Source organism: Labrus mixtus, chromosome 7 (assembly GCF_963584025.1).
Source record: "Labrus mixtus chromosome 7, fLabMix1.1, whole genome shotgun sequence".
Lineage (NCBI taxonomy): Eukaryota > Metazoa > Chordata > Actinopteri > Labriformes > Labridae > Labrus > Labrus mixtus.
Window position 1 is genome coordinate 9,728,758 of NC_083618.1, and position 27,751 is coordinate 9,756,508.

Below are 27,751 nucleotides of genomic sequence, written 5' to 3' on the forward strand. Positions count from 1 at the left end.
CATTCACAAATGAAACAGACCTTTGTCTACACGCACAGTGTTTGTTTTGTTTATGTTCAACCATTCCCCTCAAGCCTTCCTCACCAAAACTTCTCTCTCTCACACTCTCCCTCACAAACACATTCCAACCACAATGCTTGACGGATTGTCTGCCGTCTGAGTGTGTGTGTGTGGTCTGCTCAGTGGACGTGTAAAAAAAAACAAAAAACTCTCTCACGTGAAGCATTCATACACATCCATCTGTTTGCCTGAAGCTGTCTTACATATCATTTCACTGTTTCGACTTTACAACAACACTGATGTAAGTAACGGCAAAACAGGCTGATTTTTTTATGTTTACAACTTTAATATGTGGTATTGCATGTTTTATAGTATAATTAAAAAGCTCTATTTTTAATATTACAACATTATTTCAGACATTAAACAGTGGACCAAAGGTTTATGTCTGATGATAACAATTACGGATAAACACTGATAAAAAGCAGTTTAACTTGAGCTCCACATGTTTGCGAAAATTCCCTCTAGGTTTTTAAGGTAAAGTGTGCTTAAAGATGAATTTAGAGTGTGTGTTTTTCTTCTTTCAGTGTGAAAAAGTGTGACTCCTTTCCTTACACAACTTTCAAAAGTGAACTTTTCCTTTTCCCCACCTTCTGTGTGTTCACCTACTGTTTGCTGTCTCTCCCCCTCTGTTAGCCACTGTGACCTTGAACCCCACACTGACAGTCTCAATGACCGAGTCCCTCACTCACACATGAACTCCCTGAACCCTTCCACACCATTCACATCCACTCACACACACACACACACACACACACACACACACACACACACACATGCACACAATCAGCCTCTATAGCGTGGGGGTTGAACCTCTGTCATCAAAGTGGGCTGTTGTTTGGGAGGAAGGGAGCCTGTCTGTGTGTGTGTGTGTGTGTGTGTGTGTGTGTTTGTGTGTGTTGCAGGCAAAGGGTGGAAAGGTGGTATTTCCTCAACTTGTGCTGTTGTCCTTAAATAGGTTGTGTTAAGGCTGCATGGTATTTGTGACTGTTTTGCTGTAGTGTTTTGTGCAAAATTGAAAACTAAGAACTTTTCTTTCAGATTATGTTTTTTTATTATTGTTATTTAAGATAAAGAAAAAAAAGAAAGAAGCATTTTTACCGGTAAAGATAGACCACGAAGCTCAGATTTATCGAATAACCTTTGATCTGTGTTTTGAAACCCACAAATGTTACGTCTAGGTCATATTGAATTCAAGCTGGAAAAAGGCGCAATGCAGCATCTCCTCTATCCTCATTAAACACCATTAGGCAATTCAGCGACTTTCACTCCCACATTTACACTTATGGGCAGTCAAACGCAGACGGCTTAGCTACCCTAGAGGTAATAAGGCCAGAACACTTGGGATGGAGGGGGCTGGGTTACTTAGCAACCAGCCTGTTGACGTCCAAACAATGTTCATGTCGTCAAAGTGGCGGGTCGTGCCAGACTGAGGTTCTGCTGAGTGCAACAATGTCACTGGTGTGTTCCTGAACGCAGCCCACAGACAGGCAGTCTGAGACTGAATGAAGCAGCGCTAATTTAATGAAATACTGTTTCCACCACTAAATTTGTCCAAAAAGTCAGAAGAAAATGAACAGATACACTGGAGGAGGAAAATGCAGATTCAATAAATTCAAAGTCATGTTTTTATCAAACAAAAAAAGAAGCTGATAATTGTACAAGAGAAAATCAAGAGATCTCTTTACTTTTTACAACATTTTTAGTATACTATTCAAAATATAAAATGTATTTGAATTTTTTTTGGAGCCACAGTCAAACTTTAGTTTTGAGGATTGGCAAGGTCGTCCAGCTCAGCTCTCTCATTTGAATAACAGACGCACACATTCTGAGGGAAAGTCAATTCTGCCCACCAGTTGTACAAAAAAATCAAAGTGCAGTGTGAGAATCATCCAGCCTGCTTGCTCTTAAAGAAACTGTGTTTTGTATCACCTCTATGTTTGAAGAAGATATGTGCTTAGTTTTGTGCATACTGGACTAAAAATGTATGCTTCTCCTCTACATTTTGCATTTTTTTGCATACCTCACCATATATGCCCTTTCATAAAATGTGCAAAAAAAACCCAACTTTGAACAACTGCTGCTTCGTAGTGTAACCAGTTGTGATAACTTTGAAAGCCACAGCATTTGAAGAATCAGGTTTCAGCAGCAGCCTGCAACAAGAGAAAGTGAAAAGGTTTTTAAATATAGCAGAAGTGGATAACAAGCCCGAGTCTCTGAGTAGTCTGCCTTGGATAGGATGTGAAAGGTAATGTCAGGACAGTGCTCATTCACACTCTGATGGCAAATGTTTAGGTTTAGTGCTCTGTGTGTATGTGTGTCTGCTGTTTAACAGCTTTATTAGTCTGTGACCTTCAGAGGAAACTGCAGGACAACGTTAGCGCGGGAACCAGATGGAGTGGACTTGCTGCATTATAAACCATGACTAGTCCACATCTTCTGATCACATGTTTACTTTACACCATTTGGAAGACATTACCTTTGTAGAGGTTCCCTCTGGCAAAATACCTCCAGAGTTTTCACTTCGTCTGATAAAGTGTTTTGCTGCATATTTTATAATCATGTTAATGAGAGGACTAATGTCTTCCATTTCAGGAAATCAGCAGAATCATCAGCATTTTCACGGATAGGGCAGCACCCAAACACATGATTAACTCTTGATTATAAAACAAGATGAGGCAAAAATATTTTGACTGGAAGTCAGAGCTAAAAAAAAACAAAATTATGAGAGAGAAAAAACACACAAAATCAGCTATATATTCGTTTTTGCAGAACTGAAAGGTTTAGTAACTGCATTAGACTGGAAAGCAGTATCCATACATTTGTATATCGAACATGGTTTATTAATGATACCAACATGGAACCTGGTGGAAAATATTTTGTATCGCTCACTCGTAGGATTCACTTTAAATAAAGGAAAATGTAAGGGAATAAGTGAGACGATCTTTATAAATCTTTTTTATGGCACTGATTAAACAGTTTAGTAGTATGTAATGAAACTGCATAGTGTGTGTGTTTTAAAGGTGCTCATTAAGGAGTTTAAAGACTTTTCTTGCTTCTACATGAACTGAATCTGAACTTCTATAATTTATAATAAATTCACCAAGGGAACCTGCAGAGATCTTTAACTAGGGCTGTGTTTTAACATTACTTGGGCAATTTTGTTTGGAGGGCAAATTTCTACTACAGAGGTTAAAGAGTGCTGAGCAATCAATACAAACAAACACAGAGAGAAGGTTAGACAAGCAAAGAAAAGGACAGTCGGAGAATCAAAGAGCACACACACAAACACGCACACACACACTCACACACTCCGGTCAAGTGTTGGAGTCCTTTTATGTTTCATTTTACCTTATCACAGATAGTCTCAAAAACAACAATGTTTGGCTTTATGAACCTGCTGATTGTCTCAATATTGTTGAAGTGGGGGCATATAAGCTATCATAAAGGCATGATTCTTGGTTATCCACGCTGATATACATTTTTTATGTTACTAACGTAGGTATGTAGGCTATAGGCCTAGAAAATCATGAAAAATGTTCAATTCAGTTTAAAAGTTGAAAGTGATGTCTTTAGATGTTTTTTTTGTCCGTCAAAAACATTTTTTTGTTTTTGTTTTAATATTGAAATGAAAAGAAATAATCAGGAAATACTTTTGTTTTACTGGAGTTAAATCATTGTTGCAAAATGGACATCACTTTTGAGAATACATTGATATCTTTAATTAAGTAAAGGAGCGTTTTACGGACCCCCAGCTCCACATATGCACCCGAAAAACTGACAAAACAAGTCTTCTGTTTTAATAGTCACAGTTGTGAGAGGCTTCTTTTTTTTTTTTTTTAGTAGGCCTAATTCTTTCTCAGTCTGTTCCGGAAATCTAAAATACAAGGGGCGGTGATTAAAGCCAATGCTAACCCCCTCGTCTCTGTGTGGACCCCTGAAGTAGCCTGGGGGCCAGCAGTGGGGGCCCCTGCCTGCCTGTCCTGCCGCAGCAGCAGCACCACTCGCAGTCAGTCAGCGGGACTCCAGGCTCTCACTTCCCCAGCTGCTGACGTCAGCTGGCAGCCTGGGCTGAGCTCACGGCTCCGGACATAGCGCCGAGAAAAATGCTGCTCTCCGTACCGCCAAGGGCAGGAATCAACCCTTACAACGGCTATAACAACAGAAACAGCAAAAAGGTAAACGCTTTGGGGATTTCCCCGTGTTTTTGTCTTGTTCGCCCAGCAGGACAAGTCGCCCGCGTCTGTCGCCACATTAAAAGGCTTGTGACAGTAAGCTGCAGTGTCCTTGAAAGCGTAACGTACTGAATTTAACTTAGGACTTGGTGGAGTGAAAACACAGCGTATGGCAGTCGTGCTCAGTGTGTGTGCGTGTGTGTTTGTGTGTGTGTGCGTGTGTGTGTAAGTGGGAAATTCGCTCGCGCTCGGTCCTGTCATGTTTGCCGCCTGTTATATTTAGTGTTTGTGCTTGAGCTTGTGTCTGTGTAGTACAGTGAAGGATGTCGATACGGCTCTGCTCACTCATTTGGAAAAAGTCAATGGTGGAGAGCAACTTTTATGGGTAACTGTGCCGCGTCGGGATAGCGCGTCCCTGCCGAGTCTGGATGTGTTTGTGGAAGTGGGGGTAGGGTGAGAGGCAGGACAAGAGCAAAAGATGGAACAAAATAAATTCGGCATCTTTTCTCCCGCGAGCCCCGGAGACACTCATATCTGATGTTAAATCAGGTCTTCATTGTCTCCGCTGCCGCGTAAGTTTGCAAAGTTTTTTTTTTTTTCCTTGTTTCCCATCTGAAAGCGGGATATGCCCCACCCCTCGAAAAACCCCACCAGACCTTCAGGACTACATTCTGGGAATTATGATTCGCGCTTTCGTGGTTGGATTCAATGTTGACTTTGTCACTTTTGGACCCATTAGACCCTCTGTCAGGGAAGGATAGGCTTCTTCTCTTTAAATCTACACCAAACCAGGTTTGATGGAAATAGGAAAACACATAAAATGCCTATAGCCTACGTTACAATCAGATTTAAATGTTATATTATTTAGCTAAACGATGCCTGAGCTGCCTTTTCCCTTTTTTAAAATAACTGTTGTGAATCTATTTTCCTAATTTTGCATTTAAAATGGGACATTCTGAGGATGCATGTAGCCTATCACGTGTATGCTCTCAATGGACCACAATGTCTCAGGGGTGATATTATGTGATGTTACATGCACTGGATTCCCAGCAGCTCTATCTGCTTTCACAGTGTGTGTTGCTGCCTCTGAATGGCGTTTTGAAAATGTAGGCTATATGTCTTCCTGTGATCTTGGGCACCGCCTGGCTGCTCATCCTCCCAGATAGGATGTCAACACTCGTGTCTGTCTGAGGAGAACAGCATTGTTTGAATAGTTTGCTCTACACACACACACACACACACACACACACACACACACACACACACACACGCGCGCGCGCACACACACTGCAATTTATTTTTATGAAATGATATCGCATTTTCTTCACTATACATTGAAAGACAGTTCTTCATCCGGGTATCAACTATAGGCTTGTCCTTGTTTCATTGCTATGAGAAAAGCATTTGAAAACCAGTTCTTTCCCTAAACTATCAAAGAGAACCATTTTTAGCTCATATGGGACAAATAAAGAACTTTGAACTTTTTAAAAGGAAGTTCTGTAGGAGCAGTCAGAAGAAGAGTCTGGTGAGTGTCAGCAATTCCTCTTTCATAGTTTTAATTTGGTCTCTGTCATTTCTGGAAGTCTTTCTAATAGATGTATAATACTTAAAGATGATACATGTATACTAATCTATGATTAGAAATGGTTTGCTTAAAATGAGCTGTCCTCATTTTGAACAAGGTTTTCTTTCTGTACTTGGTTAAATAATAGTTCTTCTACAATGAAAACATTAATTAATACTTTACATTTTTTTTCAGTTCAACAAGTAATTTGATGATCAAATTTCAGGTTGTATGAAGATGCGGTTGCCATCTTTCTAAATGGAGTCTTTAAAAAAAGTTACATTTAATAACCCTCATAAGCCTTGTGTCACTCAGGGCAGCATACTCCCTCTGACCATATATCCTGTGTCGACTGAACAAGACTCGGCCCTATTCCATCTCTGAACAGTTAACAATCCCAGGGCTGCTGTTGTGGATATTTCACAAGTTGAATCAAACATTTAACATTTCTGGAAATAGGCTTGCTTTGTTTAACTTCAAAATTCACCTATAAGAATTGAAAAATCAAGAACGATAAAGAGGGTATGAGGAAAGAAGTTGTTGCAGTGTATACTTAAAGCATTTTGGGGCCATTTGACTTGACTAATAGCCTATATTATTATGAAGAATTAGGGCCATAAAAAAGGACGTAAAGATGTCTCCTCCCTTTTTTTTAGTGGTCCCAGGCTCCTCTAAAGTTCACAAAGAGGTCAAGTTCCTGTGTTGTGATTTTTACGGTTTCCTCCTCCCATTTCCCCCACCTCCTCCCAACTCTGTGTTATCTCTTGCATGCAGTCTGCAATACCTGAGCTGCATGAGTACAGAAAAATAGTCTCATCACTAATTTGCTCTAAAGTGCTCTTTGGGTATGCCAGGTGATTACCGACCACGGCGATGACAAAAGGGTGTTTCGGTTTCTGTTGTGCTTTAAGCCAGCTGCTCCTACCCTAACTCGGGAACTCGTTTCCTCCTGAAACTAGAATCAATGTTCTCAAATCAAATTTGGTTGGTATAGGCTATGTGTTATGCTTCAGGAGGGTGGCGGGAGTCTTTTCAATAAATGGCCCATACAGCTGCGATTTAAAGATCTAATGCCTTAGCACACAATGTATAGATTCAAACAGATTCTAGTTCCAAAAGAAATACAAACGGGTGCTGTGAGATGTTACATGATGCAAAGGGCCTCACTTCTTTACCACCTTCAGAAGCTCTCAAACATCACCAGTGCTTCATAATTCTGGCCCCATGTGAACCACAAGTTTTTTTTTAGTTTTTTTTTTTTACATATGGGTCTTTACTCTTTAAAAACACACAGAAGCCATTTTCCACAACAGCTCCCCAACAAAGCTCCCCAACAAAGCTCCACAACAAAGCTCCACCGTCATTATGACTTAAGAAATTCATATTGATTATGCATTGGTGTAATATTGGTGTCCCAGTCTGTGAACTCACATCGCCTTACGGTGTTGTGGAAGTGCAAGAGAGCATAGCGCAGCAGGAGCTCCACATACACAAACAGCACTGCTCCGCTGATCCTGTCTCGCCCCTGTAACACCTTTGTAGATGGCACAGAGGGGTAATCAATTTGTCCCCCCATTATGCCTCTGCGACATTCATATGGAAGGCAAAACGCGTAGGGATGTTAAATATTACGCCTTGAAACGGCTGTCTGAAAAGGGCTAGAGTTTGAGTGCTGTGTATGACAGCAGTTGGATGGGAAACAGTGTGAAATAAAATAAGCTTGTTGAAAATATCCCATACCAAACCAAAGAAATAAGTGAAATAAGGAGAGCACCTAAAGGCTCAAATGTATGATTTGTGTTTAGCCTAAAATGAAGGTGTCAAATTGACAGCAGTTAGCCATATTAGCTGCTTGACTGTGCAGCATGTTCTTCATAGTATGATATGGCACCAGCTAATGGCACTGGGATGTAGGAGTTCTCTAACTGATGCCCATGCCATCACCACAGGTTGTTAATGCCTTCATGCTCTAATCCAACCTGATCACATGCTAAAAGCGCAGACAGTCTTTCTTGAAGATGTGATTTCAGAAACAAATCTGATTGCCTGATGTATGAACAAAGCCGTGAGAATGAGACATAATGTCTGTACCATTCTGAGATATATGATAAGCTAAATCCCACCCATATTTGATTTATATTCCACAAACACAGGTTTATAAATGTGTTGTGTGTCTGTTGGTGATTGCCAATTGCGAACATTGTTGCTGTATTAATCATATGGCTGTGAACTTTGAGTCTGTTTGGAGTCTGGTTTGTTTTGGGACTGTTGTTCCTGTGGTGATCAATAAACACAGTCAAAGTCAATAATTACAGGTTAAAGCTAGGAGCAAAGCACAGTAGATCTGACTACCACTCTTATGCTGTTATTTCGCATCGCCTTCGCCTATCTATATAACAGATATAGAGGCAGAGTAGGAGAAGTATGATGTTTAATGCCTTGAAGATAGGTGTGTACTGTCACACCTCTTCTGCTCCCATAATGTTGTAACCCTGAGTTAAATCTCACGCTGTGACACCAACATGATAGTGTTAGTTGGTTCAGTGTAGAAAAACGACAACCAGTTGCCAAGGGATTGAATAGCACTGTCATATAGAGTTAGAGCAACAACTAGTCCTACGAGGTACAAAACAGTGCAGAACAGAAATTCCAATCATATGATTTTTTTTTTACGGTAACATTTTCTGCAAAGTATGAATCTTGATCCCAAAAAAACAAAACATAAAAGGGGATGTGTATCAGGACTAAAACGTCTCTTTTGCTTTGTTTTAAAAGTCGAACCACGTTTAGCATGATACATGACATCTATAAGTCCTTTCCACCAACTTGTCTACTCTTGCACATGTGTATTCAACCAGCTGTTCCACTGCAGTGAATATATCCTTACTGGACTCTTCTGTACAGTCACCTTTGTCCCTATGGCCCCAAACCAGGTATGTGTTTATCTATCCCTTTGTTTAATGTGTCAGATGTTTTGGATTTGGACCCCAACGCCAGTGCCAGCCAAATGCACCAGCCAAGGTGAACAGGTAGAGAGGGAGATCAAGTCCTTGGAGAAAGCACAGCTGTCAGAAATCTGACGCCAGGTACTGCAGTGATGCCAGACAGTGTGCCTCATGGTTTGTTGGATCTCTAGCTCAGCCGAGGGCCGCTGTTTGTACATATCTGATTCCAACCTCCTGAGCTCTGGACACCTGACCTCATTTGCATTTGCACCATGCATTAAGTCGTGGTCAACATTAAGAGGCAGGCAGTTTGAAGATTAAATGGTGGATATAGAAAGACAAAAGAAAGGGGAGAGTTGCAGACAGAAAGGAAGGAAGGAGGATTCAGGAGCGAGTTTGGGCGTGTTTTTGGTGTCCCTGTCACCTGGTTGGAATGCAGAGCTCCTCATTCAGATGGCTGTGTGATAACATCAGGAGCAGACACAGAGGATTTCCTGTCTGCCTCTATACTGCAGCTTTACTGGACACACATGAGCCCTTTTCACATATGCACTCCTGAAAATATCTAGATTTCAGGAGGACTTCTCCGCAGATTCTCCTGACCTTGCTGTTCACATATGCTCCTCACAGCGGGAGACTATCCCTGTCAGATGGGAGGGGGGAAAGGGTCTCTTGAGCTAAGATGTGACGTAAAAATAACAACGCAGAAGTAGCGGACGAAGCAACAGAGTCCGCTATACGACGCTATAATGACAGTAACAAAAGATTAGTTTGGCAAATTATTCACTTCCTCCGGAACTTTGAAGCTTTTTAAAAATGTGCAATATAAAATGCTGTGTTTTAACTGTTTTCAAACCATAAAAATGTCAGTAACACTAGAACCTTGTTTTAAAGGAGAATCTTCTTGTTTTTACATTTACGCTGATGTACTTTTTTTATACGATTGATTAGAGAAGGGGGTCACCTGAAAATTGCATTCATAGGAGATAATAATTGTAAATGTTTGTTGATGCCTCTGAGGTGAGCTCAGCAGCTGAATCCTCATTCAGCAAGCCAAGCTTTACATCTGTGCATTAGCAGGTAAAGTCGTTTCTAGAGAATTTAGAGAAAGATTTGACCTGAAAAGGACGAAGTGGAAGTGGCAGACATAGCAACAGAGTCGGCTATTCAGCGCTATAATGAGACTATTTCCCTGTATATCGAAGCTATATGTAGTTAGACAGAATCAGTTCTGCCGAACAGAAAACATAATGCAGTAGTTTAATTACGTACAGTACATTGAGATCGTACCGGTTGCGTGCATATAGTCTATGGCCGTACACCGATCGCATGGAATAAACTTTACCTCCCCCTCCCACTCAATCCACTTCTCCTGATTATATTCTGCTGCGTTCTTACTTCAGCTCCCTCGGACCTTCTGCGGAAAAATTACCAAGGGGGCTGGCGGGGGAAACTCCGGATAAAGTCAGAGTGAAACATTTTGGCTGTTTGCATTCACACATGCAGCTAGTCAGTCAGCTGGACAGACTAGCATGGCTCTTTGCTGCCTGAAGAGAAGACGTGCGCAGCAGTGGGGAGCAGGCAGTCAGACCCCCCAGCAGCCAGGAAATCCATGGAATTCAGGGGGTCAAACTAGGGTTGACTGGAGAAACCCCACAGGAAGACACAGGCTGTTTTTAAAACAACCCTATACATACTGCTCTCAAACGTAGTGTGCAGTACATATTGCATACTACATCCGACATTAGTAGTATGACTGCCAGTCTGTGGTTATTTTGCAGTATGCCAGTCATAAGCTTATCTGGTTTCCAGTCTTGGAATGCGGACATAAACAAAAAACAAGCTAAGGGCAACACTGCTACAGTGTAGCATCCACTTATGGTCTGAACAAAACTGACAAGTGATGCTTTTTTCATGATTTTGTGAATTGATTGTATCTTTGTGTAGTTTGGTCTGATTGGGATTATTTCCCCTGTGACAATGACCTTCCCTGTCCGTCATCTCTGACCTATCGCTTTGAATTGTGGGAAACGGTATCTGCAAGGAAGACTGGTCTGGTGCATACTGAATGTATTTCCGAACCAGTATGACATTTGCGTATGTTTGGCATACTGCGGATCTCGCATTTGATCGCATACTGCATACAGCCAAATAAGTACGTACCACTAGTATAGATGTCAGTATCTTAAACGGCCACAGAGATTAAAACAGAGGTGGAGAGAGACTAAAAGGAAGGTGGAACATTGAAAGACAGAATCCTGTAAATCGACAGCATCTGGAAAAATAAAATGAAGTCATGACGTCATTCACAAGAGCCTTTTTAAACATGAATTATCATGTTTGATGTATTAAGAGATTAAAGTCAGTCAGTAACAGCTTGCAGTATTTATGTATCGGTGTTAATTTGGATAAAGAAAATATTTTATTTATAGAAGTTATTATTTATCTTAAGATGGGCCTAAAAATATCCTGAGATATTTTTGAGCCTTTTGTCGTGCATTTGAAGTGGCTCAGCAAAGGAAGATAAATAAAGCATCGACAGTGTTTATATCTGGACAAGTCATCAGAATTGTGTGAGACACTTCAATCTTAAAGTGATCTCTGAGAGTTAAAATTGGTTCATTGTAATTTTGTGTTGTCATAATCTCATAAAAAGTTCCCATGCCTTCTCCTCAGGTTTAGGTTTCAAATGCTTCGGGTGTCACGTCAACAGTTTGACACATGAGACTGATGCTGACACTGTCATGTCCCACACAGGATGTCCCAAATTAGCTGTCAGAAAACATACAATAACAAGAAGGAATTAGATTTCCTTACTTTCATGCACTTTAATCAATTTTGAAGTCAGCTAAAATCCATTTCTGGAACATTATTAAAAGAGACCGGGCTTCTTTCTGTCACAGCATGGACTGCATGTTGGAGTAAATTATGTCAGTCAATTATCAGGCAAAGATACCAAAATGTTTTACAAAAGTGTTCTATTAGGGCTTTCACACTTGCAGAAAACTCCTGGTAATTGCCGGAGGAACTGTATAGTGTGAACCTTATTTACAGTCTATGGTGTGAACACAAACAACCACATTTTTCGTTTGGACTCCACCTGGAGTTTCTCCCGCCAGACCCCTAGTTTCTTTTCCACAGCAAGTCGGAGTGAGCTGATGTGAGAACGCAGCAGGATATTCTTCAGAAATTCACCCAATGGGAGGGGGAGTGGCGTTTTAAAAGGCTCCATTAAGTCGCCTGTTCATCAGTATTTTGTTAACTCTGTTCGTCTTCAGGAGAGCAAGGTCCACTTTTAGCTTTATTACTTAAACTTGCTGTTTGTTTGGGATGTGGTTAATCATATTTCATAAGCGATTTAAAAGACGTATCATAATGTCAGCCAAGGTTTTATAATGTAATTTAGCTCTTAATACATTTTTAGACAGCTGACAGAGGGAGCAAAAGCTTGGGTTCTTCACTTTAGGATGGGTAAGCCTACTTGAACCTTTCTTCTCTTCCTGTTTGTACTACACTAAATTGAGCTTTAAAGTGTCTGTTTACATGCACATGCTTTTCTTCAATGGTGATACATTTGTTATTAAGCTGGATAAGTTAATGAGGTCTATGCAAAATCAAGTTCATTCATTAATTACTAAAGAAATAAAGAGTTTTAAGATTTGTTGTCGTAATCAAGGTCCGATGCACAATATTTTGATCTAAGATCTTATGCAGCTTTTAAAGCTTGTACAACAAGACTGGAGTGGTTTCCATTAGTGTTATTAGGCGAATGCTTGTGAGTGCATGAATGCATGTGCTGGTTACAGAGTGGTCATTTAAGGGGTGCTGCTGCAAAGATCTTCTCCTGCTATGGACTAAAGCTTGATTGGGAAATGGCACTTTGGTAAAGAGTGCTTGAATGAGATTATAGCTCTCTGCTGTTCTGTTCTTTCAGTCACAAATTAGCTGTCTTCAAGAACGTACTCATCATGACTTACACTGGAACGAGACAGATTAACACACATTTTCCCAAGCTGGGTTGTGCTGTTTTTCCCTGGCCTTCAGCATTGTGTTTGTTGTGATACCAAAATTTAAATAAAAGATTCAAATGTATAGTGGATGGAAAGATGAGACAGAAGAAAATTGACAGGATATTGTAGCTAAATTCAGTAGGTATGCAAACAATGATTTCTTTGACAAGCTAATTTGGGTCACTTAATTTCTTGAATCCATAAAAATATCAAATTGAATCTTTCAAATCAGGGTTCAGATCCATTTAACAAATAACAAAAAGTACTATTTATAAACACAGGTTGACAATGCATGTCGCTGCTTCTGTCCTTTTTCTCATTGACTAATGACTATGTAAATATAAAAGCAAAGGAAAAAACATGCCTTTTATACCTGCAAACTTTGCAGGTTTGCTCAGCAGTAGAGGAAGAGAGAGGCCCGTTGTTGAAGGGCGGCCATGCTGCTGGCAGAGTAGAGGTCAGAGGGGCCTAATGGGTGGTGTCTAATTAGCAGGATTGGTTGATGTTGCTGGTGGTCCTGGTGTGACAGATGCTTCCTGCTGGGCTTTTCCTAAACACCACTGGTCTGATCAGTGACCCTTTCTTTGCTGAAATTAACCCATTGTCCTCTTGTCGTCTCTGTCCAATCGCTCTTTTAAATGAGACGGCCTCACTGCACCAAGCTCAGGCAGCAACCACATTTTTTCTCATTCCTTTGTATCCAACATGGAATTAAAACCTTTGCCTGTTGGATTAAGAATATGTAAGCCATTTTCTCAAAGCAAACTAAACATTTGCCAGTTCAGGCATGTCTGGTCTGCACTCAAGTGCTACTATTTATTGCCTGAGTCTTGTTTGGAAAACGGCCAATAGAGCTATTCCTGGAAAGATTGCACTTTTAATGTGACTTCTGTGATAATGAAATCACTTTTATCCCAGACTGGTTACGGAGGTATCCTATCAGAACAGACATTCAAAACACAGGCATGTGGCAATGAATTGTCCTTTTACCTTTGATGTCTTCTTACTTATCTCTTCCTATTGTCCTCCTGTTACATTTTGATGAATTGACTTCTATAGTGTGTGGACTGTACTGAACAATACTTTTACATCTTGAACTCAGGATCTTGTTAACCTTAGACAAAGCTTTAGATGGGAATAATTTCATTGTGATCATTATTTATCCTGTCAGACTGACATCATGTTAGTTTTAGAGCTGTAGTTTGGAAATCCACCGCATGATTTTTTTTTAGTTCCAAAAGTAAAACAGAAGTTACTCAACACAGAGAAAGCATAAGAGGCCCCTTTTCACTATATAAGGTAGGCCGCCAAGAGGCCCCGCATTCCCCTCAGAAAGCAGTATTGGTGAGTGTTGACATGAGGGCTGTGTGATATTATTTTTCACAGCTCCCACATAATCAACTGCCTCTTGCAGGATTACCTTCAGATGCTCAATAACACTCCTTGAGTTTTTCCACGGTTTAAATTGAATATAAAATTGCTGTACTTGTCCAATGTTTGTTCATGTTTTATATACTTTTTTTTGGGCAATGCCTTTCAAGTGTCTTCATGCACATCAACTAATTCAAATGTTTCTTTTCTGTTGCAGCAGGCCTATGTGTCCTCCAGCCACCAGATGGCGCCCCCCAGTCCCAACACCAACAGTAGTAGCAACAGCAGTGGGGGAGGGGAACAGTTGAGTAAAACTAACCTGTATATTCGTGGCCTTCATCCTGGGACCACGGACCAAGATCTGGTCAAGCTCTGCCAACCGTGAGTTATAATCTAAACAAATTGTTTTTATTAAATTGTCTTTCTTTTTGGAAGCTGCACTGCAAGGTAAAATGAAAAACCAGACGTTCTGTTGTATTGATTAAACCTAAGATATTCAACATAAAGAAATGGATTCATAAAGAAGTGCTGCATTTTGGGAACTTGATTATATACTTTTAGGTCAATACTTAATATCAAGCTAGATCAAGGACACAATTATCTTAACAAAAAGGATGAGCTCCGAGAAAAACAGTTAGCCTTGCTCCATCCAAAAGTCAAAAATACACCCGGAAAATCTTTTAAGCTCTGAAGATAATGTACTATTTCTAGTTTATTTTTATGAGTTTACATAAAAAGGATAACTAATGATTTGACAGGAAGCTATTTCTTGACAAACACAACCTCATGGCAACCAACCCATTTCTGGAAGTCACTGCTTATGGATGTTACTCTTAAAAACGTCACTGTCTCAGACTCTGCCAGGCTAACAAGCATAAATCAGAATTTGGTTACTGAGTGCAGCATGCCGCCCCGCTGCACCTTCAGCCCCCTTTGAATGATTTGTAGTGGTCACATACATGTTCAAAGTCTTTCAGCCCATAGCTCCTCAATGTGCTGTAAGCGTCCATATAGGGAGGCACATGCAGTAGCCTACAGTGTTGCGGTTAGTGATAATTCCTACATGCTCTGAGGGGAATCTTTTTTTGATAGAGTTGACCTCTACAATATACAGCCGGTATGTGTGCAAACTGGAAAAGATCTGCGCACCTGCGTGAGTGTGACGCCCCACTGGATCGCCCTCAGTATTCTAGTTGGTCAAAATCATGCACAGCCTTCACAATTATCAGTCGTTGTTCAAAAAATGACGTCAAAGATGTAAGATATTCGTTTGACACTGCTTGTATCAACAGTAAGAAAAGATGAGTCCCCCACACCCAGGACCCACTAGAAAAAAATGTACACAGTCAAATGTGACATCAATTTCACATTCATTGTTTTCATTCAAATCTTTACCATTGACAAATGTCTCTTTTCTGGTAAAATATGAGATGGAAGTAAATAAAGGAAGATATAAAACAAAAGCATGGTCTTTATTAGAGATTAAGATTTAAAAGATTAAGTCTTATTAGAGCTTTAAATAAGCAATGAAAACATACATTAAAGTCCACGTCAACTGGTACAAGTTTATCTGATAATACTCATCTTAGGTGCTTCATGCATTCCTTACATACCTGCCAACATCAGGGTTTCAGACTACGTGAGGGTACATGGGGGTGCTGTGCTAAAGTTGAGGCACCAGTGCTGAAGTTTGTGTTGTTTACCCTTTCCAATGTAAAATTTTCAACTGATATGAGCAGTAAATGGTTCAGTTTAAACAACACTTGTTTCGGTCAGCTTTGAAATCTTCCCCTATAGCTTCACAACAATAACAGGGATCCTGGCTCTATGAATGTGACCTCTTACCTGTCAGTTTGTCTCTCTCTACCTCGACACTTCAGCCTGTCAGAGATGATTAATCACACACTAACACATTGTTACCAAGACGTGAGGGCGCTTAATGTTAAATAAAAGTGTAAAAATGTAAAAGTATTGTAATGATGCAGAAGACGAGAGACACAGACTGCCGGCAGACAAGAAACAAAAACTTAATGCTGTCCTCTCCCTACATTTTCAGCGAGCATCCGCCTTCATTCAGTTTTCCTCTCTCCTCTCTGCTTGCACAGAGTGCAGCTGCACACACACCCTCTTAATCAGGTTGTGGGTTGCCAGGTCGTAGGGACAGAGGGGTTGAAATATCATGAAGTTGTTGATTGTGTATGTGTGTATCATGAGTCATAGATGATTTGGCAACTTTGGTATACTCAGATAAGCATACAAAACCTATTGATCAATGCATAGGGACTTTTTGTAATAAGGTTGTAGTCGCTTGAAAATCACAGGAGTTACCTGTGAGAAAATATAAAACGGATGGGGCCGAGAGATTACCTTAAAATACGGGAGAAACCTGGGAAAAACGGGAGTGTTGGCAGGTAAGGCTATAGAAAGAATCATGTAGAAACCAACTTCATGTGAGTGGATAACATCTGTTCTGTCTGAAGCTTTGCTATTCATCTGTTAGACACATGAAATTAAACTGTTTAAAACCGTTAATGGATTTTCAGAAAAAGGAGCTGTTTAGGCAGGAAGGAAGCAAAAGTGGTTTACGAATAGACCACAACAAATGTTTGATTGATTCAATCTTGACAACCATGGGAAAACAAGATTTTTGCAGCAAAAGGGTTGTGCCTTAGAGGGAAATAGACCAAAGATGGAACAAATAAGAGTCCAGAGTTTTGGATTGGGATGAAGAAGAAGAGAAGAGGCCGGAGAAGGGTTCAGTGTGCTGCCTTCTCATGTCCTGATCTAAACTTCAGCTTTTGTGAGGCGGACTTGGCTCCAACAGCTGTGAATGTACACACCCCTAGACAAACTTGACTCTATAGTATGTCAGCTTTACAGACACACACACACACACACACACACACACACACACACACACACACACACACACACACACACACACACACACACACACACACACGCACAGATAAAACCTGGTAAAAAAGCACCCAAACTGGTTTTGACTGTTGCAGGTCAGGGCTGTGCATGTGTGTCAGAGACATTTTTTAACTTTAGCCATGCATCCGTCATCATTGTGGGTCAATCACAGGTACAACATACCTCCCTGAACAATCACTGGCAATAACTAATAGAATCTATCAGACTTTCATGACTTAATTATACCAACAACTGAACCCCTGCCTGACTAATAATTAATATTATATACCTATATACTTGTATATAGTTTTAGTTTTAATTCTCCAGTTTAAACATTCTGACCTTAAAAGTCGGCCTCAAAATCTATACAGCAAATTGACACATCTGAGTTAAGAATTAAGTTAATATTTGAGGTGCTCTATAAAGACACACATGGTCAAAGCTGGAACAGTCAAAGAGAACCTAACATCTGCGGTTGAAATGTGAAACACACGGAGTCCACAGGATCAACAGAGATGTCATTGTGGAGAGGAGACACCGGCTTTGGAGGCAGGAGTGGGGGGCCTCCCCTTGAAAGGGAAACTTAAACGAGTGGGAAAAGAGTTACACGGCCTGCTGGGAAAGAATGTTAGACGGCCATATGTGGGTCAGATGTGTCATTCAAGTCCCTGTTTGCTCCACAGTGAGGTGGGCTGATGTTGTGCTGCAGAGGGTGTGAGGTAAACAAATTGTTCACAATACCTTTTGAACCAGTTGAGTCGAGCTACAGTTAAAGCTCGATTAGGTCATTTAACTGGACTACGGTCCTTGTCCTGGAATACAAGCACCGGGTGAGAGTTGATACAGAAGTATGTCAACTCTGCTACAGTAGATGTCCATTTCAGCTAGTTACTTTTTCAACTTTCCTCCAGCAAGCAGCAAACTGATTATGTCGAACCAGGACAACATGGCCAACTTTACAGCTCAGTACATTACATTAGGAGTGTAAATTTCCCCACATTTTGAAGCCAATGTGGAAGTGCAAAGTCGTGCAGTTTGTTGAGTGTCTGCTTGAGGCTGGCTCTAAGAGCCCCGGAAGTCACATACACACTATAGCCAAAAAAGGAAAAAATACAGTTTTTACAGCATAAATTAACATGTTTACAGCCTGGTAATAAAAATAATTACAGTCTATGGTATCTGCCGATACAAATCTGACTAGGGTAAGATTAATAACCTGTATTCCTCATTGTGAGGCTTGGACTGGGAATCATGTATGTGTAAGGCAGCATCAGGTTTTCGTCTTTGTAGAACAACTATAAATAAATAACACACATAAAAACGGACTAAATTACTGCCACAGTCTCACCCGCAGTCTGTGTACCACTTGAAAAAGCATCACTCACCCTCTGCTGTCACAGTGAATCGTTGAGGAGCTTCTCTGTAAGTGCAAAAGCAGCTGAAGCTATGCACTACTTAGTTTGTTGTCCATGGCTTTTTTCATGTTGCTAGTGTTGTCTCTTGAAATGTCATGCACTTTAGTAAACTGATAAAGTTGATGCCTTGATGGCTGTTGAAATTCCGTTAATGGTGTGGTTTTTAACCCTAGCCTGTAGCACTGCACTGTGCGGTATAGCTGCAGGTATCTGCAGTGAAGCTGTAAGCTTTTATATCCTTTTACTCTGCTGATCAGGGAGGGGTTGACATTAAGAAAATATGTTTTTTTTTCCTTCCGGGCCACTGGCTTTTCAAGATCACTGGTCCAAAACATCTGACCCTGGAACATTTTTTTGATAGGGAAAAATGTGTAATTATTATTATTGACTATGCTGTACTAAAATGATAAGCTTTATCTACATACTTTTCAAGAAATACCGCAAAACTTTGGCCAGCTACTGAAAATTGATAGTGGTGGTCGAACAACTGTTTTAATTGGCCTAAACTCCCAGTAGGTGAACTCATGCTCGTACGTTTACACATTCGCCAGCAGCAGGGACCTCGTAGGCATCAAGGATTAGACTGTGATGTTAGCTGGCGTCTTCTACTTATCCTTAGTAGTTTGATTTTGGACCGTGACAGAGCACTACACTGCGCTTCAACTCTGTTGTGTTGGACGCTACTGCACTACTTCATCGATAAAACAGCTCAGAAAACAGCGGCGCTAACACAAAGCTGCTGAGAATTAAGTTTAACGACTTACTCCTTAAACCTTATCCTCTGTTGATTTCCTTTTCTTTTCTCTCTAAATGTTGATTTTTGGTCAACTTTTGATTAAGAAGCAGCATTTTTTTAAACTGTTATTAGTTTATTAGAGGAAACAATCCAAACTCAAGTGTTCTGTCTTTCTTAGTTTTTAATTGAACGTGTCGTTGTAACCACCGCCCCTTGAAACATGCACAGATATTGCATGTAGTAGTAGAAGTTGTTGCCGTGAAATACATCCAAACTGCATAGCCTTTGATGTCGGCATCCTCCAAGCTGACTCCGTCTAGCAAAATGCAACAGGCCCACCAGCGCACTGATGACAGTCAGTGTGACGTGGCACGCTACGTGCTTGCTGTAAACACAGAATAGCATATAACTCAGTTGTATAAATCGGGCTTGAGGATCAGCCCAATGGATCCGCCCATTGTCACGATACCCGATCCTGCTCTTTGAGTCAGGATCAGACAGATATCAGATATCTGATACCGGGACCGGATCAGTGCCATCCCTTCATTTCATACATACTCTAGTCTATGCTTTACTTTTGGTACAAATTAGACGCTGGCTTTCCCTTTAGTTTTTGGTGAGTTTCAAATGCAGATGATAACACAAGTTATTCTATGCTTTGCATTTATGCTGTTCAACTTCCTTGTCAAAGCATTGAGCAGAAACTTTGGAGCATGTGAAGAAAGTCCAGGCCAATTTGGGTCGGTTTGAGGTGTATACATGCAAGAGAAAATCAATCCCTTATCGCATTATCTAAGTGGGTTAGGTCGACTTCACAAGATTTCAGGTCGGACTAACATGTTGACATGCATTTTAAAAGTCCTGTTTTGGTTGGGCAATTGCAATAATAGACTTTTTCTAACTGTATGTAAATGTACTGCCAGTTCAGGAGTGCATGAAACTGCTTTTTTTTTGTCATGCTTTGAATGAAAGTTCAATGTGTTAAATGTGACATTTTTGCATCATATTCTGTCAACCTTTATGGTCAGACAAAAATATGCATGTCATGTATGATTCCCGAATTTTCTTCAAAACTGTTTTGATGTTTTATATATTGAAGTGTTAAGACAATTAAATGACCTTTATTCCATACAACAATAATCATTGACATGTACTGTACATAGAAACAAACAAACAAACATGTTTTGTCATCAAACTGTGTCTCAAAGGAACTCTGTCTCTGAGAGACAGAGATTGGCTTGAAATTTGTCTGATATGCAGAGTCTATGAAGTCAATGCATCCTGGGCAGTGAAGTGACGTTTCCTGAAAATAAAAAGTTGCATTTTTAAAAGGTGGGATACTGTTCAAGTCACTTGCACTTACCGGTATTTAATTTTAAATTTAAGTAAGGGAAGAACTGTGATGATCTAAGATCTCACAATAAATGGGTCATTTGATCAATCTTTTGTGTATTTATGCTAAAGGATGACTTTGCATCTCTGAGATGACAGTGAGAAACTATAGACATAGCCTATGCAAAGGTCATTCAGCCATTTAGCTACTGCTGATGAATCATTCATTCCTGCAGAAGTTTGCTCTATACTGTTTCTATTCTTTTAATCATTCACAATAACTAGGATGAATGACTCCTATGTTGACGGCCTATAATATGTAATGTTGAGATTATAAGGTGAAATAATCAATCATCTGCTGTCTTCTACTGGGTAAGATGAATGTGTGTATGAAGATTCTGATAGCTTGAATGATATTTTAACTTAAAAGTCTGGTTCTCTGTATGTCCATCTAATCTGAGTCATCTGGGCAAATGTCCAGTAAAAATTGGTGGGAGTATAGGACCCAGCGGCAGACTATAATGCAAGGGTGGAAAAACAGAGTGAGGGAGAGGGAGGTGGTGGGAAGGAAGGCCAACCGGAGGGGTGAAGCATCAGGTTACAGTGTACATTCCTCCCAGACGCCATGTCGCCCAAACAGAAGAGCACCAGCCACCCTCGTTTGCTGAATTTACCATCACACGCACAGCCTTATAACACTGTCATCCATTAGTCTCTCAATATTATATAAAACTCTTAATTTACTGCCTTAAGGGTGATTTTCAAAACCATGAATATTTTATGCTTGTGAACCAATTCATGGCATGATTTTTCTCTTTTTCTGATTGTCCTTTTCTCATGTTTTTCTTTTGATGGTTAAAATAAGATAAAGTTTTCTGTGACACTTGATTGACACAAGTGATTGCACGAAAGAGTTGGTATTCATGTTTACACCTGTAGTCAGCCGGAGGAAGTGTGACAGGATTGGTATGTGTATGGTAGGAGCGGATTCCTCCTGTTGGCCCAAAAGTCACCTCAATCATCACTGATCCTGTTTTTCTCTCTTCCTGTGTTTCCCTGAAGGTATGGCAAGATTGTGTCGACCAAGGCAATCTTAGATAAAACCACCAACAAATGCAAAGGTAAGTTGCTCCCTGTTTTAATGTTTGAATTGTATGCTAATTTAAGATTTTCTCCCTTGCTTTCAGTCTTTATGCCAAGCTGAGCTAACCTTTGCTGGTGTTGCATGGCTTTGGCTAAAAAGAGAGAAATTAAAGTAGTATTGATCTGTTTATTCAGCTTTGCAAGAAAGATAACTTTAAAAACTAAAAAGCTTTACTGCAATTTTGATATGTCTGTTTCTGTCTAACAGGCTATGGCTTTGTGGACTTTGACAGTCCAGCAGCAGCACAGAAAGCTGTTACAGCCCTGAAGTCCAGCGGGGTCCAGGCTCAGATGGCTAAAGTAAGAAAAAGACCATTTTTGATAGGTTACCACCATATTTACCGTAACATTCAACGATCACCCATCGGTTCAACGTCAATTTACTCTTTTCTGTCAATCTCTAAAATGACGCTCCTCAAAGGGCCAACTGATAATCTCTGACACCCCCAAGAGTCCTAGTCCCCTGACTCACAAGTATACACTCCCCCTCTGTCATGTAAAAGATGAACTGATGCATGGAGTAGTCTGATTGGCTGCAAAATGTCCTGTTGGCACGAGTTCAAGTAGGCATGTGCTTGGATATACTTCATTGGGCGAATCTTGGCCTATAATGGACAGTTTAAGAATGTGCCTTAATGCAGCTTGTACTTCCTATCCTTTCATCCTCATGCCGTTTCTTTTTTTTTTTCTTTATAGCCACCCCTCCCAACTACCCTGACCCACCAACCCACCCACGCTCAACCCTCATCTCTCTGCTTGTGTATGTTGCTAACCTGCTCCTGTCGTAGCACTTGTTCTAAGCTCTTTGTCCAAGTGTTTGCAGTCAAAGCAACTCTTGTCGGCCCATTAAGCTGATCCCTCTGGCTCTCAGGATCCCCATTGAGGGAACCCAAGGGAGGGTGCCGCTACACCCACTGTCAATGGGACCGGCACAATGGGCTGGCATTGTCCATGGTCTGGGCCCAGGCCTTGGGCTGACACCAACACTTAATACACTCCACCCTGGTGTCTCTAGTCCCCTCCCCTCTTGTTGTGCACCCAAACAGACATACTGCAATGTAACACCAGGGTCTCCCTAAGCCTAGCCGTGGAAAGGTGCAACAGATCCACGCTGCCAGCTTACCTGAACCGGTCCAGTGCAACTAAACCCGGAGTCTAAGTTCACTGCAGCTCCTCTGTAAGAGGGCCAACACAATCCTAAGTGCAACTGGACACCAAGACTTGACTCACCCAGACAGCATGTGCTTAGTCAGAGGTGTTGATCGCCACTATAAAAACTTAAATATACACTGCCGCTTCAGAGTCACCGTGTCACTTCAGGTCAGAAAAAACAACCTACATTCCTAAATCAGTTCAATATCAAACCCTTCACCTGCAGTTTCCCGTGTTTGTACATTCTCCATGGCTGCTGCACATTGTTGTTCACAAACACGACAAGCCACACCTTGTACTCCCTGTCCTCAGAGTATGCTTGGTCCTCAAACAGGCCACCTGTCCCCCAGGTTGCTGGCCCAGAGGAGCAGTATGCATAAGGAGCAAGGGAACTATGGCAAAGTTTAAAAATAGATCCCTTTCTTACTTCCCAGCAACTCCCTGTTCAAACTCAGACGTCAGCATGCAAGCGCTGTTTGACACCAAGCAGGCAAATCCGACAAAGACAGAGACACACCTTAAGAGACAGGGCTCACCTAGGGCCAGGCAAAAAAAAAAAAAAAAAAAAAGCACTATGACGCATCAGCCCATTCACATGTGCCTGGCCTGGCCTGAGTCCAACTACATTGTTATAGCTGCAGCAGGGTGGATATTTGTTTGAATATGATATTGGATATTATGTGTGCAAACAGAGTTAAATGGTAAATATGAAGTACGGTATGATTGGATATAAAAGGTCCTTTGTCATTAAGACTTGAACTCCATTAATGTCATCTGCAGTGGTCCCCCGTGTTACATTATAGTCGTATTGCCACACCCAGGATGACGACAATCACAGAAAAATAGGTTACCTCCACAGCAGGTGGCTGGACGCTGAGAAAAGAGGCACGTCATACAGGCAGTAAATCGTCAGTAATAATAGCTGTTGAATCACTTTGATACCATGCACCCTCAATTTCATTTTTCTGGATCAACAAACACGTTGAGCACCTATCAAATCTGTCTGACGAGCTGTGATAGCATCTTGGTTCTGGCTGTTCTCTTCTGTGTAAAGTAAAAATCTATCTTATCAGTTTCTTCCCCTTAACAAAACTTTGCAGGCAGCAGAACTATCTGACAGCACTGTGTGTTCGGAAGAGGGGACATGTTAAAAGATAGAGATGAAAGATATTTTGATGAAAGAGAAGAGCCAGTTAATCAGCAAGCTCTCATTTATCTTTTTCCTTCTTTCCTCTTCTCTGTCATCCTCCTCTTTCATTACCCAAATTACTCAAGACTCCCACCACTTCCAATCATGTCAGTTCCCTCCTTCTGTACAGAATATCAGCCTTTTAAGCCACTCACTTCTCCCTCCCTTCCTCTGCTCTTTGCTCTTCCTTTGCTCTCTTGTTTTCCCTTCCCCTCTTTTTTAAGCCAGGCCTCTTTCCTCCTGGTTGCCAGGCTCCTGTTGCTCTCTGTACTCTTTAACTTCATGCCTGACTTCCTGTCTGCTTCGGCACAGTCACACAAGGTTTCACTGTCAAGCTGGTTCTGCAAAATACGTCTCTGAATAATCTCTTTCCACTCTAATTTTCTTGAAGCTATCAAGATCTCTTAATTAGACTTACCCTCCTCAGGAATGTGCGACTTAATCTTTGCAGACAAATTAATATCTGCACGTGTCAGTGAATTCATGTGTGCCTTTGGAAAAATCTGTCTGGTTTTGAGGCACCACAGGGTTCACAGATTATTCACAGATTCAGTTCATTCTTCAGGCAATAATTACCTGAAAACATTTTATCTGTATCGTGTCCTATTTAAACTGATGCTTAACATGGATCACGGATATGATGAAGCATTAATCTGTTGGGAGTGATAGCAGGTGTTGATGGAAAGACAGGTCACACTGCAGCCTACACAGGAATTTCTGCGGTGTGAAAAATATTTTGAAAGTGGCAAAGAAAATTTTCCATTTGCAAATGCAATCGCATAGATGTTTGGAAGTGTACTGCTAAAAAAAGATACCTTTTTTAATTAAGTACTCTTTAATTAAGATCTATCAGTGAAACACCTAAAAGTGGAGATGTAGTTAACAAGAAGAGGTACTTCTATTCAACCTCTGCATCAACATATTGTGCCATTGTAATGTAATGTAATCATTTACTTTTTAAGTCCCAAAAAAGTAAACACTAGCAAACACATTTTTTTGTCTACTAACTTTACAGCAACAAGAGCAGGACCCCACCAACCTCTACATCTCCAACCTGCCAGTATCTATGGACGAGCAAGAGCTGGAGAGCATGCTCAAGTCCTTTGGCCAGGTCATCTCCACACGCATCCTGCGAGATGCTAGCGGGACCAGTCGCGGCGTAGGATTTGCAAGGTAAGACTTTAACACCTCGACATAATGCACTACTCTGTGATGTCGTATGATGGTGATATATTTGTGCTTTAAATACTTTTGAGGAATAAAGTTGACTGTTTTTCAGAATGGAGTCCACAGAGAAGTGCGAGGCCATAATTCAGCATTTCAATGGCAAGTTCATCAAGACTCCACCTGGAGTGCCTGGTGCGTGGAATCTTTGTTTTGTGTTATTGGAACCCGTTATTGTTGATTGTTGCCGCATATGTGTGCTCCTCACTGTGATCATTCAAATCTGTCTTCTTGTTTAATTTTTTGCTTTCGCAGTGCCCACAGAGCCCTTATTATGTAAGTTTGCAGACGGGGGTCAGAAGAAGAGGCAAAACCAGGGAAAGTACCTGCAGAATGGTAGGCCCTGGGCTAGAGACGGTGATACAGTAAGTTGGTCGTTTTTGACTCAGGATACTTAAAATGATCTTCCCATGTTCTCTTGTTACATTCCTTGTAAAAGAAAGCAAGAACATTCTATTGACTGTGCTATTTGACTGTTGCAGCTCAAACTGCACCAGTGTTTGCATGACCTCACTGGTTGTGAATCCTGTGTATTGTTTTCCCAGGGAGGAATGACGCTTGCGTATGACCCCACAGCCTTACAAAATGGGTGAGTGGTATGCACGGACTGACTGGAAACAGCCCCAGCCCTACAGGAAAATAAGTGTAGTTTTCAAACTGTGGTAAAATACTGCCCTCTGCTGGGCATTGCAGGAACACAACAATGTTGTTAATGTGATTGAACACATACTGTAGATTGTTGTCATTGTGATATTATTTTAAATTGTTACTCTGCCCTGTCTGTTTGCCAGCTTCTACTCCTCGCCCTACAGTCTGGCACCAAACCGAATGATCGCCCAGACTTCCCTCTCACCCTACATGCATTCTCCTGTCTCATCCTACCAGGTGGGACTTTCTTTGTATTTAGAATGAAAATATATCTGTTTTAAGATCTCATCTTAAATAATTTCTGTTCCTTTCTTTGCCATACTTAATATGTCCATGTTATTTAAATATACTGAGAGTGGTTTTAAACTGGTTGTGAAACAGTCAAATTCATATGGATGCTTCATTATGAACTACGAAAGCAAACAGGATCTTCATCTTATAAGACTAATTTAATGCAGTTATTATTAATGCATGTTACTACTGCTGCCACAGTGTTTTTGTGTAGCATGTAAGCTAATTAAATGGAATCAAGAGATTTCTGGGGGGAAAAAATGACACACTCACATGTACAGGAAACGACCAGCAAAGACATAAGAGGTACAGCATTGTTCTCAGGGGTTGCCAAAATTGACAAAATGAAAGTTCCTCACAGCTACTGTAAGCTATCATATACTTAGGGAAGATATTATTTTTGACATATTGACAGTTGACTGTAAAAAAAAACAAAAAACAGATGAATATTTCTGGTGGATTTGAAAGTTGTCTTTTTGCTCTGTAGGTACACAGCCCATCCTGGATGCACCATCAGTCATACCTCATGCAGCCAGCTGTGAGTATCCCTCTTTCATCACCTCCTCCTTCTCCTCATGGACCACATTTACACCCAGCCACTTTAAGCAACCTTGGCGGATTGAATTGCTGTCTCGTAGCATGAAGCTAAGTGTGAATACAAGCAATAGTCATTGAAGCTGGATGGAATTCAGTTGCTAAAAAAATAAATTGGGAAGCTTAGCTCAAGTACCAGTACAATTACCAGAAGTGTTATCATTTGACATGTTTGTATATCTTTAATGACTTGACTATTGTTACTCCCTGTGTACCGGTTATCCTTTCCCCAACTGCAACTAGTACAAAATGCTGCAGCCGGGCTTCTGGCTGGATCCAGGGAGAGGGATATCAGCCCAGTTTTAGCTTGTATTCACTGGCTCCCAGTCTGCAAACAATCCCAGTTTGTTTTTAAAGCCCTGAATGGCTTAGCCCCCTTCTTACGTAACTGACCTCCTGAGCCCTTACACTACCTCCAGGCACCTCAGATCTTCCAATTTGGACCTCCTGGCTGTCCCTCGTTCTAACCTTAAACTTAGAGGTGGCCAAGCTTTTGCAGTCAAGGCCCCTAAATCAGGGTTGATGTCGGTATTTACAGGCTTTTGGCCCAGGTATCATGTGCAGTTGTCCGGCAGATGTAAGATGGATAAGATAGATGTATCTTAAGTGTCATTGCATGTTATACAACGAAACTTCGTTGAAGCAATCCTGTTTGCAGCATATAAAATAAAAAAATAAATAAAATATGTACACATACACCAGCACACATATCAACGGCCAAAATGTCCAGCTGGAAAATACGCCAAATAGACAAATAATATGCCAACTAAACAATAAAAAAAATAAACAAGTATGTTTCCCCCACACAGCCTACATACCCAGACCATTGAAGCATTTCCCCCCTTTTTTATGTAAAAGATTGCCTATCACTATTGATACATTAATGTACAGCCCCCTCCCCCTTGCTCTCCAACCCTCGCTGACGTGGCTCGTTATGTTTGACAACCTCCTCCGCTGATCAGAGGGTGACAGATGTCCGCTTGTTT

General features: G+C 40.9%; 1 protein-coding gene across 3 annotated transcripts in view; it reads left to right on the top strand.

Annotated features, from left to right (window-relative positions):
• Positions 1 to 4,059: 4,059 nt before the first annotated feature.
• The window catches only part of LOC132977818 (RNA-binding motif, single-stranded-interacting protein 2-like), a 31,114-nt gene continuing 7,422 nt past the window's right edge, over positions 4,060 to 27,751 (top strand). For 2 of the 3 annotated variants that reach the window (XM_061042696.1, XM_061042697.1), the window contains exons 1-10: positions 4,061 to 4,235; positions 14,340 to 14,503; positions 21,587 to 21,645; positions 21,876 to 21,967; positions 25,024 to 25,181; positions 25,288 to 25,367; positions 25,488 to 25,597; positions 25,778 to 25,821; positions 26,024 to 26,117; positions 26,659 to 26,709. In XM_061042696.1, coding sequence (XP_060898679.1) covers positions 4,164 to 4,235; positions 14,340 to 14,503; positions 21,587 to 21,645; positions 21,876 to 21,967; positions 25,024 to 25,181; positions 25,288 to 25,367; positions 25,488 to 25,597; positions 25,778 to 25,821; positions 26,024 to 26,117; positions 26,659 to 26,709 — 924 coding nt within the window. In that variant the 5' untranslated portion in view covers positions 4,061 to 4,163. Of the gene's footprint in view, positions 4,236 to 14,339; positions 14,504 to 21,586; positions 21,646 to 21,875; positions 21,968 to 25,023; positions 25,182 to 25,287; positions 25,368 to 25,487; positions 25,598 to 25,777; positions 25,822 to 26,023; positions 26,118 to 26,658; positions 26,710 to 27,751 lie in introns of all 3 variants that reach the window. The other variant, XM_061042698.1, reaches the window with a different exon arrangement.